At 37.0% G+C, this 12,314-nt stretch overlaps 1 protein-coding gene across 3 annotated transcripts in view; it reads left to right on the forward strand.

Annotated features, from left to right (window-relative positions):
• Usp14 (ubiquitin specific peptidase 14) overlaps positions 1 to 12,314 on the forward strand; it is a 37,722-nt gene that overhangs the window by 4,428 nt on the left and 20,980 nt on the right. For all 3 annotated transcript variants that reach the window (XM_028759534.1, XM_028759535.1, XM_028759536.1), the window contains exons 2-5: positions 1,033 to 1,178; positions 2,977 to 3,009; positions 7,481 to 7,585; positions 8,965 to 9,068. In XM_028759534.1, the coding sequence (XP_028615367.1) occupies positions 1,033 to 1,178; positions 2,977 to 3,009; positions 7,481 to 7,585; positions 8,965 to 9,068 (388 nt within the window). The remainder of the gene's footprint in view (positions 1 to 1,032; positions 1,179 to 2,976; positions 3,010 to 7,480; positions 7,586 to 8,964; positions 9,069 to 12,314) is intronic.

Raw genomic sequence — 12,314 nt, forward strand, 5'->3', positions numbered from 1 at the left:
TCTCTTTTAAAGATACATAGGTCTCATGTATGTCTGGCTGGCCTGGAACTCTGGAAAGGCTGACAATGAACTCAGAGATTCACCTCCCTCTGCCTCCTGAGCGCTAGGATTAAAGGTGTGTATCCACATATCCAACATGAATTATATAATTCCTTACCCTGTTCTCAGTGCTCTTTTTATTGCCTCAAGATTTATTTTCTCATAGGCTCTATTTTGTTCCAACAGTATGTATTGTTTTAAACCAATGGTTTTTAACCTGTGGGTCTTGACCGTTTAATAGGGGCTATGTAAGACCTTTGAAAAACACAGTGGCAAGATTACAGTTATGAAGTAGCATTGGAAATAACTTAGTAGTTGGGGGTCACCACAACAGGGGGACTGTATTTCTGATGCTGGAAGCATTAGGAAGGTTGAGAGCTACTGCTTTAAGGCTAACGACATTATGAAAGCCAGGAACTTTATTCTGGGAAATAATTCAGTATGTTTAGAGGTTCACCTTAGTTTACAGAGATTGTTGGAGGATGATGTAGAATTCTTGAGTATTTATTCACCTAGTTTGTGACATTAGTGGATCCATCACTTCTCAAGGCAGTCAATCTCCCCTCTTCTTCCTTCCTCTTCTCTTCCTTTTCCTTTTGTCTTCCTGTCTTCTCTCCCCTCCTTTATCCTGCAGCACTGGGAATTAGGCAGATGCTGTACTCTCTCAACATACTTGAATTATTTAGATAATGAGAACTGAGTTAGATCCAATAAAGTTTTGTTTTGGATACATTGCATGTATATTACTCATTGGGAATGAAACAACAAAGGACACACTTTGACTTCAGTGGGTAGGGGTGGAATTGAGACAGGGTCTCTCGGTGTTGTCTTGGCTGGCTTAGAACTCATAAAGGTAGCTTGCTCCTGCCTCCCAAATAGTAGGACCTGGTATATTTTCACTTTTAAAAGGTTATTCCCTAAAGATCTTCTAAATTTGAGGTCTATAAATTTGAAAAGTATGTAAGTGAGAAATAATTATGTTTTTGTTTACAGTTACAGTAAAATGGGGAAAGGAGAAATTTGAAGGTGTAGAATTGAATACTGATGAACCTCCAATGGTGTTTAAGGCCCAGCTTTTTGCATTGACGGGAGTCCAGCCAGCCAGACAAAAAGTTATGGTGAAAGGAGGAACCCTGAAGGTAAAACTGATGTAAAATGTCATAAATACTGCTTAACAGAATGAGGGCTAGAGACTATGGTTGTTGGAGACATGGTCTTATGATATAGCCCTGACTGGTCTGAATTTTCTTGGTAGATCAGGCTGGCCTTAAACTCTCAGATCTGCCTGCTTCTGCCTCCCATTTAAACTGTTTTAGTGATGTGTATGTGAGGAGCATCATGTCTTTTTCAAAATACAGCATTACAAAGTGTCATTTAAAATTTTATTCAGTAGATACCTCCAGTGGTCAGGACTATAGCATGTTATAATTATCTGTAATGTTTGAATATTTTGGTATGAAGATTTTTATTTTTGTTTGGGCTAGTATAAAATGGATTGGTATATCTTTAGTAATTTTATGTACAGAGATAGAGAATTTTATCTGTTGTAAGTAGTATATAACCAAGGGTTGCATAGATGGCTCAGTAGTTAGGAGCACTTATAAGAGGACTCAGGTTGGAGTCCTAAAACCCACCTGGGGACCCATTACTGCCTGTAATTTAAGTACCTTCTGTTTTCCCAGGGCACACAAAACAGCCCCACACATGAACTACAGAGTAATAAAAATGCAACAGTAGGAATAATTTTTTTTAAAAAACCACAGAATGTACTTTTGTAATATGTTTTGTAAATGTTGAAATTTAGTTTAGGCCGGGCGGTGGTGGCGCACGCCTTTAATCCCAGCACTCGGGAGGCAGAGGCAGGCGGATTTCTGAGTTCGAGGCCAGCCTGGTCTACAGAGTGAGTTCCAGGACAGCCCGGGCTATACAGAGAAACCCTGTCTCGAAAAACCAAAAAAAAAAAAAGAAATTTAGTTTAACATCTTCATCAAAGCCCTGGTTCTCAAGTAATGGGACACATTTTATGTATTATTTTTACCTTTTCTCATAGTCTGCATTTTAAAGAAGAATCTTTTTCTCTTAAGAGTAATTGCTGTCAGGGGCTGGTTAAGAACACTGTTTTTCCAGAGGACCTGGGTTCAATTCCCAGCACCCACAGGGCAGCTTACAACTATCTGTAACCCCAGGGGATCTGATATCTTCACATAGGCATATATGCAGGCACTACTGCACGTAAAATTTTAAGAGAGCAATTGCTATCTAATTCCTATCTAGAGCTGGAAGGAAAAATGTTTATTTAAAAGTAGAGAAAACCCATTTTCTCCTTTGGAATGATCATACAGACTTCAAGTTTAAGAGTAAGAGTCCAAGCTTAGTAGATGGAAGGCCATAAAACTGATGAGGCTTTTTTTGCTTTTGTTTTTGTTTCCTCTTATTGTTTATAATACCACATAAGGATAGCTAAAAATACTTTTGTCGGGCTTGATGTGACATTCTGAAGAAGAGTATTTAACTTTAAGGATAAAGACTGCCTGCCCTGATGGTTGGGTATAGATGTAAATGCTGATGAAAACTTGTTTACTGCCCAAATTCTATGAATCTTTGGCCTTTAGGGACTTGGGATACTTTGGAATATAGCAGAAAATACTAACCAAACAAAACTGACTGTTAGTAATTAACATTTACTGCATATATCTTTGGTACCAGACTTTTATGATTTTTTTATTACTTTTGAATTGTATATTATTTATATTTTAAAACTAAGGGAACAGAGCATCAAAGAGGATTAAGTTAAAAGGCATAAAAACATGAGATGCGTCAAGCAGGTCTGGATTGAATTTCTAATTTTGGGGCAGGCATGTAAATTTTATTTTGAGATAGCTTCAAATTTAAAATTGTGCAGAGGTAGTTAAACATTTTTGTTTGTCTTTGAAATAGGATGATGACTGGGGAAACATCAAAATGAAAAATGTAAGTACTAAGAACACTCATTACAATGACATGAGCCAATCATCTCAGGGTCCCTGTTTAAATGTGTGTTTCCAGTTGTTCAACACCATTTACTTATAATAATAGTCATAATGATAATAATGAAAATAATTCTTCCTCCTCTTCCTCTTCCTTATCTTCTTCCTCCTCCCTATCTCTCCTGTCCCCCAACTGATTATTTTAGTCTTTCTTGAAAATCAACTACAAGTCTGTGAGCTCTTGTTTCATTGATCTAGATGATTAAAGTTCTGTTAGTATGTGGTCTTGATAACAAAGACAAGTAAGTATGAGACAATATATTGTGAGTCATCTACATTTTTTTCTCTTTTCAAAAATATTTTTGTATTCAATTATAATTTTAGAAGAAGTCAGTTTCCTCAAGTTAATTTTGTTTGAAAATACATAGGTATTTAGACCAATTTGGAGAGGATGAACCTGCTTTGAGTACTATATCTTAAAGGGTATGGTATGCTTCCTATTTTGTTTAAGTCTTTAATTTGGCACAACAGAATTGTGTTTCAGTATAGAGACCTTGCCTGGCTTTTGTTAGATTCTCAAAATTTAGTGTTCTGTTGCAGTTGGAGCAATATATTAAAAATGTTTCTCAATATTTATGGCTAATATATAAAAATATAATTGATTTTTCTATTTATATTCTTATTTTGTGATCTTAATTCACTTGATATTCCAGTAATGTTTTTGGAGATTGCATCATCTTTGCATACACAGGAGTAATATCTTCAAATAATGAGCTTGCTCTTCCCCTTTTAGTTACTGTGACTTTTATTGAGATATAATTGCTAAAACAAATAACTTCTGTTTTTTTTTTTTCCTAGAATTCTTGGTAGAATTTCTATTATACTATTGAATAGAAAATAGTGAGAGTTAGAAAATAATTTTTTCGATTCACTAACATTTATGATTATGAAGACTGTTAAATGTTGTTAAGTCCTTTTTCTGTTTCTTGTTAAAATGATCATCTGATTTTTAAATTTTTTATACTTTGTTCAGTTTCATTATTACCTTTCACCCATCCTCTGTCCTTGGTATTGGGGATGGAGCTTTGGGTCTAGTGCATGCTAGGCAAGCTCTTTAACACTAAGGAGGTCCATGCCAAGTGTGCTTTCATTGATTCTCAACCCAACCCTACCACCTGTATGTTTATATTCTGTATAAACATATTTTTGTATGTTACCTAGGCTGGTTCTGAACTCTTGGGCTTCAGCCTCAAAAAATGAAAAGTGAGCCGGGCGGTGGTGACGCACGCCTTTGATCCCAGCACTTGGGAGGCAGAGGCAGGCGGATTTCTGAGTTCGAGGCCAGCCTGGTCTACAGAGTGAGTTCCAGGACAGCCAGGGCTACACAGAGAAACCCTGTCTCAAAAAAAAACCAAAAAAAACCCAAAACAAACAAACAAACAAAAAAAACAAAAAAAAAAATGAAAAGTGTATGTTGGGTATACATGCCTTTAATCCCAGCACTCTGGAGGCAGAGATAGGTAGATCTCTGGGAGGTCTAGGCCAGCCAGGGCTACATAATAAGACTCCATGTCAAAGAAAAAAAATACAATTAACCCAAAGGGGATCTTGTATGTCGGCTTTATCCATTGATAGTTACCATATTGAGATATTAAAACTGAGATATTTAAAAATACTATTCATTCATGTAAAAATAATTATGAGTTGGCAGTTGACTTTATGGGTAAGGGTGCTTGCAGTTAAGCCTGGAGATGTGAGTTAAATCCCTGGAACCCATATGGTAGAAGGAGAGAACTGACCTGGCCATTACATGTTGTGTACACACACACACACACACACACACACACACACACACACACACACACACCCAATTTAAAATCATAAATAAAAAATGAGAAAAGTAGCCCAATTTCTTACTCAACATTTTCAGCAGTGATTACCTTGAAAACTAGCATCACTCAGTGGAATGTTTATGACCTTCTCATTATAATACAGAGTATCAAGTGTATTCAAAGATGAGATTTATTTGTGATAGTATTTGTGAGTTTATGATTCTAAAAGAATTTCAGGGCCCAGTGGAAGTTCACAGACAGTATCTAGAGTACTGTGACTGTGTAAGAGGAAGAAACATTTACCTCTTTAATATAATGTTGGGTTCCAATTCTTTTATTTGTGTATGTATGTATGTATGTATGTATTTATTTATTTAATTTATTTATTTTTAAAGATTTATTTAATGTATGTGAGTACACTGTTGCTGTCTTCAGACACACCAGAAGAGTGTATCAGACGCATTACAGATGGATGTGAGCCTCCATGTGGTTGCTCTTAACCATTGAGCCATCTCTCCAGCCCAGGTTCCAATTCTTAATTAGGATGTTTGTGTGTATAATCATGAGATTTGTTAGCCTTCATTTCTATGTTGATTTAGTTACTTACTTTGAGATTCTGGTTGGCCTTGAACTCTGTAGTAGAGGATGGATGGCCTTGAATTATTCTTGCCTTTGCCTCCTGATGCTGGGATTAGAGGCTTGTGCCACCATACCTGGCTAGTCTATATTTTTATTACATATTTAATTTTATTGTAAGAATTATACTGAGCTCACTAAGAGAGTTGGAGAAGTATTTCTTCTTTCTTGACGAGTTAAAGATTAGATTTTTTTGTATATATGAAATAATTTATGTTAAACATAGATGTTCTTTACATATATGAAGTAATTTATCAGTGAGTTCTTTTGAACCAGTATTTTCCTTGTGTGTGATTATTTTTAATTTCCTTAAGAGATTTGTAACTTTTGCTTTTTTCTTACATTAGTTTTCGGTGAGGGTATTTTTAAGGGAAGGAGGGACGGAGAGAGAACATTGAGTATCAGTCCTTGTCTTCCACTATGTTTGAGACAGGGTCTCTTTGTTTGCTGCTGTGTAAGCCAGGAGAGTTGGCCCCTGCTCTTCTGGGGATTTTCCTGTATGTGGTTCCTTTCTTGCCTAGGAGCACTGTGATTAGAGATGTATGCTAGCCTGTTGTGTCTATTTGAACTCATATCCTTGTTTGCATGGCCAGTACTTTCCCTATTGAGTTACTTACTTTCCCAGTCCTATAGGATGACTTTTAAAGACATCCTATGCCTATGGATTTTCAGATCTTCTTGCTTCTATCTCCCAAGTTCTTGGATTAGAACATTTAGTATGTGCCATCATGCCTAGCTTATTACTGTTCCTGTTTTCATACTGAATATTAATGGCATATTTAAATATCTGCATCCTTAGACAGTTTTGGAAGAAGTTTCCTTAGTCATGTTTTGGTAGTTCATGGAGAAATAAAATGAAGATTTGAAAGTTATTGAATTCAATATAGATATGTTTTTTCTCTCTCTCTGTGTGTGTGTGTGTGTGTGATGGTTTTGTTGTTCTTATCCTGACTAGAGTTTCCCCTCTACTCCTTTCAGCCCTCTTCCCCACCTCTCCTCTTCCCTAGATTCACTCCTTCTCTGTTTCCCTTCAGAAAAGAGCAGGCCTCAGGAATCACCTGAACACAGCATAACAAGTTACACTAAGACTAACCATAAACCCTTATATTAAGGCTGGATGAAGTAACCCAGCAGGAGGAAAAGCATCCCAAGAGCAGGCAAAAGAGTACCAGTATTAGGAGTCCCACAAGAACATCAAGCTACACAACCATAATATGTGTGCAAAGGACTTAGCTCAGGCCCATTCAAATGTTCTGATAGTCACCTCAGCCTCTGTACCTCTTGTAAGCCCAATGAGCCCTGCTTAATTGATTGTGTGGGCTATATTCTTGTGGTGTCCTTGACTCCTCTAGCTCCTATAATCCTTTCTCTGCCTCTTCTGCAGGGTTCTCTGAGTTCTGCCTAATGTTTGACTGTGGGTCTCTGCGTCTGCTCAGCTCTGCATCACTTGCTCTGATGACAGTTGGGCTAGGGACTAATCTATGAGTATAGCAGAATATCATTAGTAATCATTTCACTGACCTTTTTTTTTTTGGCTAGTTGAGTTCTATCCTAGGTTTCTGGGCTATCTAGCCTATGGTTCCTGGCCATCCAAATATGTCATGTCAGGCGTGGGTTCCCTCTCATGGTGTGGGGGCTTCAAGTTGGACTAGTCATTGGTTTGTTGTTGTTTTGAGGCAGGATCTCACTCTATTACCATAGCTGTCCTGGAACTTGCTATGGAGTCCAGATTGGACTAGAACTCCATTTTGTGACCTCCTAAGTGCTGGGTTTAAGGTATGTGCCATGTTACCCAGCTCATAGATACTACTCACCTTATTAAAGAAATACAGGCCCATTTAAAGTCACTCCCTCCAACTTCCACCAGGGCTAGGTTGTCAAGCATCTGCTTTGTGTAGGTTTTCTTTTTTCCAGCTAGTGTAGTATGAGTGCTTTTGAGATTTCCTTTATTGAGCATAACATTGTCAGCTTTTAAGTATTTTCATGAATTTATTTCTTTTGTAACAGGGAATGACTGTACTAATGATGGGGTCAGCAGATGCTCTTCCAGAAGAACCCTCTGCTAAAACTGTCTTCGTAGAAGACATGACAGAAGAACAGTTAGCAACTGCTGTAAGATGTACCAGATTTTATGTTGGGTCACTACTTTTTGAAGGACAGTTATTAAGATGTCTTCCAGAAAGTAGTATCTAAAGGTTCTAATTATTAACATTGATGTATAATTTTATCAATAAGTAGAAATTTAATATTTTTGAAACTAGCTTAAATTTGTCCTACAGTCAGGTCATCATAAAACTTAGGAGTCCCTTGATATTGTATACTTTTATTATTGTTGCTTTTCTTAATTTAGAGGTGATTTTAACTTAAACTTAATTTATATTTAGCATTATATATGAGATTTCCAATTCAGGGCTTACGCTTTTATACTTCAAAGCTATGGGATATTTAAAAAAAATATTTGGGCTGGAGAGATGGCTCAGTGGTTAAGAGCATTGATTGCTCTACCAGAGGTCCTGAGGTCAATTCCCAACAACCACATGATGGCTCACAACCATCTGTAATGGAGTCTGATGATCTCTTCTGGTGTGTCTGAAGACAGCAACAGTGTACTCACATACGTAAAATAAATAAGTCTTTAAAAAACCAACCAAACAAACCCCCAAAACCAAATTATTTTACAGATGAAGGTGTTGTAAAATGTACACATAAATATACAGATATAAATTGGTATACAGTAAGTATATATTGGGAAGATAATTCAATTGAAATATTTACTACTTATAAGAAAGCAGGATCAAAGAGAAGTTTAAATGATAGAATATTTAAATTCTTAAAACCTTCCATGTTAAATACAGTTTATTTTCAATTTCTTTTTAAATGGTACTGAGGATCAAAATAAGGGCATGCTAAAGCAAGTGCTTTCCCACCAAGCTTGGCCTGGCCTCTGTCCCAAAGTAAATGTAACTCAATATATAAAATGGCTAAGACATGACAAATTAAAGTGAACAAACACCTACTATTATATGCATTGTTTGGAAGTGAGGGAGGATCTTTTGAGACTGAAACTCACTGTGTTACCCAGACATTCTTGAATTCATGATACACCTTTCTTCTGACTATTGAGATTGCAGGCATGCACTACCAAGCCCAGCTCATATGTATGTTTGTTTTTTGTGTACTTGTTTTTAATTCTTTCTACCTGTTTTATTACCTTTTGTTTTGTTTTTTTGTTTTTTGTGTTTTGTTTTTTTGCCAGGTGAATTGATAGGCTTATCCTTTTATTTTTCTAGACAATGATTACAACAGAATTCTTGCCAGCCTGATACAAGTAAATTTTTTCTGTTGGGGGAAATGAGATACTGTTTTAGTGTGAAGTTAGAGTATTAGTTAATAGGGCTGGTAAGTGACTCCTGACTCAGTGTGATCTTTAGTGATTAAAGTATTTGATGTCATTGTATAAATGTTTTTATCTTACTCCATCCCTCTATCAGATGGAATTGCCGTGTGGATTGACAAACCTCGGTAACACTTGTTACATGAATGCTACAGTTCAGTGTATTCGTTCTGTGCCTGAACTTAAAGATGCCCTTAAAAGGTAAGACTTGGAAAGACTTTGTTGAAAGCCAGGCAGTAGTGGCTGCACACCTTTAATCCCAGGCAGAGGCAGGTGAATCTCTATGAGTTTGAGGCCAGCCTGGCTTACAAAGGGAATTCTAGAATAGCCAAGGCTACACAGAGAATCTCTGTTTCAAAACAACCAACCAACCAACCCACCAACCCACCTCCAGCCCCCCAAAAAAGGTCTCTGGGTAAAGGTGGTTCACTTTTGGATGAGTGGCATGGCTGTCTTTCATGGCAGCTTCTTTGAGACACTCATTTACTAATACCAGACCACTCTTAATGCACTCATAGTTTTTACTTACAGAATTGTACAACTGTTACTGACAGTTCCAGTGCTGCCCGCCGTACCGAGCTCGGGCATAGGCCTAGGGGATTAAAGAACTACTCAGACTCGGGTCATCCGTTGTGAGAGAATGCCAAAACTTTTACTGAGCAGGTTCAGTATATATACACCAAGCCAGGGAAGGAAAAATACAAACTCAGGAAAAAACAGGAACTCAACTGGATGGCAATAGGATGTCAAGTGTAAATTCCCTTCCTGGGGCACCATGTATTAGTCAGGATGTGAAAAAGCAGGAACTCAACTGGGGGGCAATAGGATGTCAAGTGTAAATTCCCTTCCTGGGGCACCATGCCTAGTCAGGATGTTTTGATCCTAGAGGAACTGCAGAATGTTACTTAGTAGACAGCAGCGTACGGAAAGGCTCAGCCAGGGCATTGCAGCCCTTCGGGGTCCTACAGTTACCACACTAAGTTTTGAAACTGCTCTCTTCTAGGAAAGGACATGTGGCCAGGCATGGTAGTATACACCTTAGTGTCTCTGGTCTACATGCGAGGTCAAAAGAAAGGAAGGAAGAGTGTGCGCTCACTGCTGTCACTTCTTTTATTTTCCCTCCCATCGTCAGCAATTCATTTACTTTCTGTTTTATAAATTTTCCCATTTGCAGACATTTCACATATATATAAAATATGTTGTCTTCTAGTTGGTTTTATTCTTTTTCCATAAAAATTTCAAAGGTTTATTCATGAACAATGTCTATTACTCTAGGTATACACGTATAAAATTTTACTTAATCATTCTGTTGATAGGGATTTGGATTGTGTCCACTCTCTGTCATGAATAATGCTGGCATGGACATTAATCAATTCTTAACGCTGTGATAGCTAATTTCCTAATGTTAATTTCATAATGCTGTGTTAGCAGCTTAAAAAAGAAAGGGTTTATGTAGGAGAGACAACTTAAAGCATCGCAGGAACCAGATTTGTTGAACATTTGGGCCCATTGTCTTCAAAGGAAGAAAACAACTGATGCCTTGTTACCGGGAAGGCTGGAGTAGATTTTGTCTAACCTTGTGATCTTTTTGTTCTACTCAACCAGCCTTCCTGACCCCCCACCTCCCCAATTTCTTGAGCTTAGTTTCTCAGTGACTAGAACTCATCTGTATGATAGAGACCCCATGTACTTTGTATCCTCCATCGATAGACTCTATCCTTAGTTTATTGTAAATCTTTCTTATGTCCTTCCCCCGAATACTATTTATTAGTCATTCTTACTGTAAAGGTCACACAGGTGTTTTGCTACTTTGCTAGGGAGTTTTGATAAAGCTATGCCTAAAGATTTGTTGTGTTAATTGCCACGTGGAAACCTTTTTCCAAAGTTTTACTGTGCTTAAATGTGTAAGAAAAATAAACCTTAAGGTCATACTTTTGGTATCATGTTAGACATTAACTCTGTAATATAACATCACAAACTATGCTTTTTGTTTGAGACAGGTCTGTGGAACTCACTATATAGTCCTGGCTGGTATTGAATTTATAGAAATTCACCTGCCTCTCTACCTCTACTGGGATTAAAGTTGTGATCTACCATACTTGGCCATACTTTCTTTTTTAGGAAAGAGGAATTTTTCTTGAGGCATGTGACCCATTAGTTAATTTTTATGTATGGTATAGTATGTATGTGAGTATATGTCTAACTCTATCATTTTTGCATATAGATAATATAGTTCTTCCAGCAGTGTTTGTTTGCCAGAGACTGTTCTTAATCAGTTAATTCTTATTCAGTTAATGTCTTAGAAGCTTTGTTAACAAAAATTTATATCTGGACTTCTAATTTTGTTCCCTTAACCTGTACATTTAACTATGCTAGTTGAATGGTAGTTTTAAAGAGTGGAAACTTTGTTTTTATATACCATCATACAAGTGAATAAAAGTCATATGCTTTGAGGACTTATCAGTTAGTGTATAAATCTCTTCTCAGTGAGTGTAAGTTAAACAGGGCTTAGATAGATGGCTTAATAATTAAAAGAGCACATAACTGCTCTTATAGAAGATCTGTATTTATTTCTAAGCACCCACATGGCAACTCATAGCTGTCTGTCTGTAACTAGTTCCAGAGAATTTGACACCCTCTTCTGCTTTCTGTAAGCACCAGACACATATGCATGTGGTGTACATACATATATGCAGACAAAACACTTAATGCACATCAAATAAAAGTAATGAATCCTAAAATATGCCACAGGGGACCGGTGATATGTCTCAGTTGGTGAAGATGCTTGCTGTATGCCCTAAGTTCAGTACCAGGGTTACATGGTGGAACAAGATTCTCAGGAGAGAGCTGATTCCTGATAGTTGTCCTCAGTTGTGGCATGCGTGTGCTGCATGTGCACAAGCTGTAATAATAATAGTAATAATAATGAGTTGTAGTTTATATAATGGCAGTTGAGAACTTTTATTAAAAGATTTTAAGGAAAATATATACATTCAAATTATTCAATTCTTGATTTCCGAAGTTATTTATTCTTTAGTACTTACGTATGAATGCTCCTCTGCATGTACACCTGAATACCAGAAGAGGGCATCAGATCCCATTGTGGATGGTTGTGAGCCACCATGTTGTCACTTGGGACTGAACTTAGGACTTCTGGAAGAGCAGACAATGTTCTTAACTGTTCAGCCAGCTCTCCAGCCCTCTTTAATTTTTTTTTAATTGTTATTCTTGCTTAATAACATGGACGGATACAAATCATAGTAAGCCTTCTGTAATTCTTTAAAACATGGGTTTATTTTACCCAATTTTCTTGGTACAAATATTCTAGGTCAAAATTATGCTTCTTCAGTGGTTAATAGTTTTTTTTTTTTTAAGGTTTCCTATGACTTTCTGATTTGAGAGTAGTTGGTATTCTTTTCTGTTAGTAGTTTTTAGACCTCCCTCCCT

The sequence above is a fragment of the Grammomys surdaster genome, unplaced genomic scaffold, assembly GCF_004785775.1.
Source record: "Grammomys surdaster isolate TR1022 unplaced genomic scaffold, NIH_TR_1.0 126298, whole genome shotgun sequence".
Lineage (NCBI taxonomy): Eukaryota > Metazoa > Chordata > Mammalia > Rodentia > Muridae > Grammomys > Grammomys surdaster.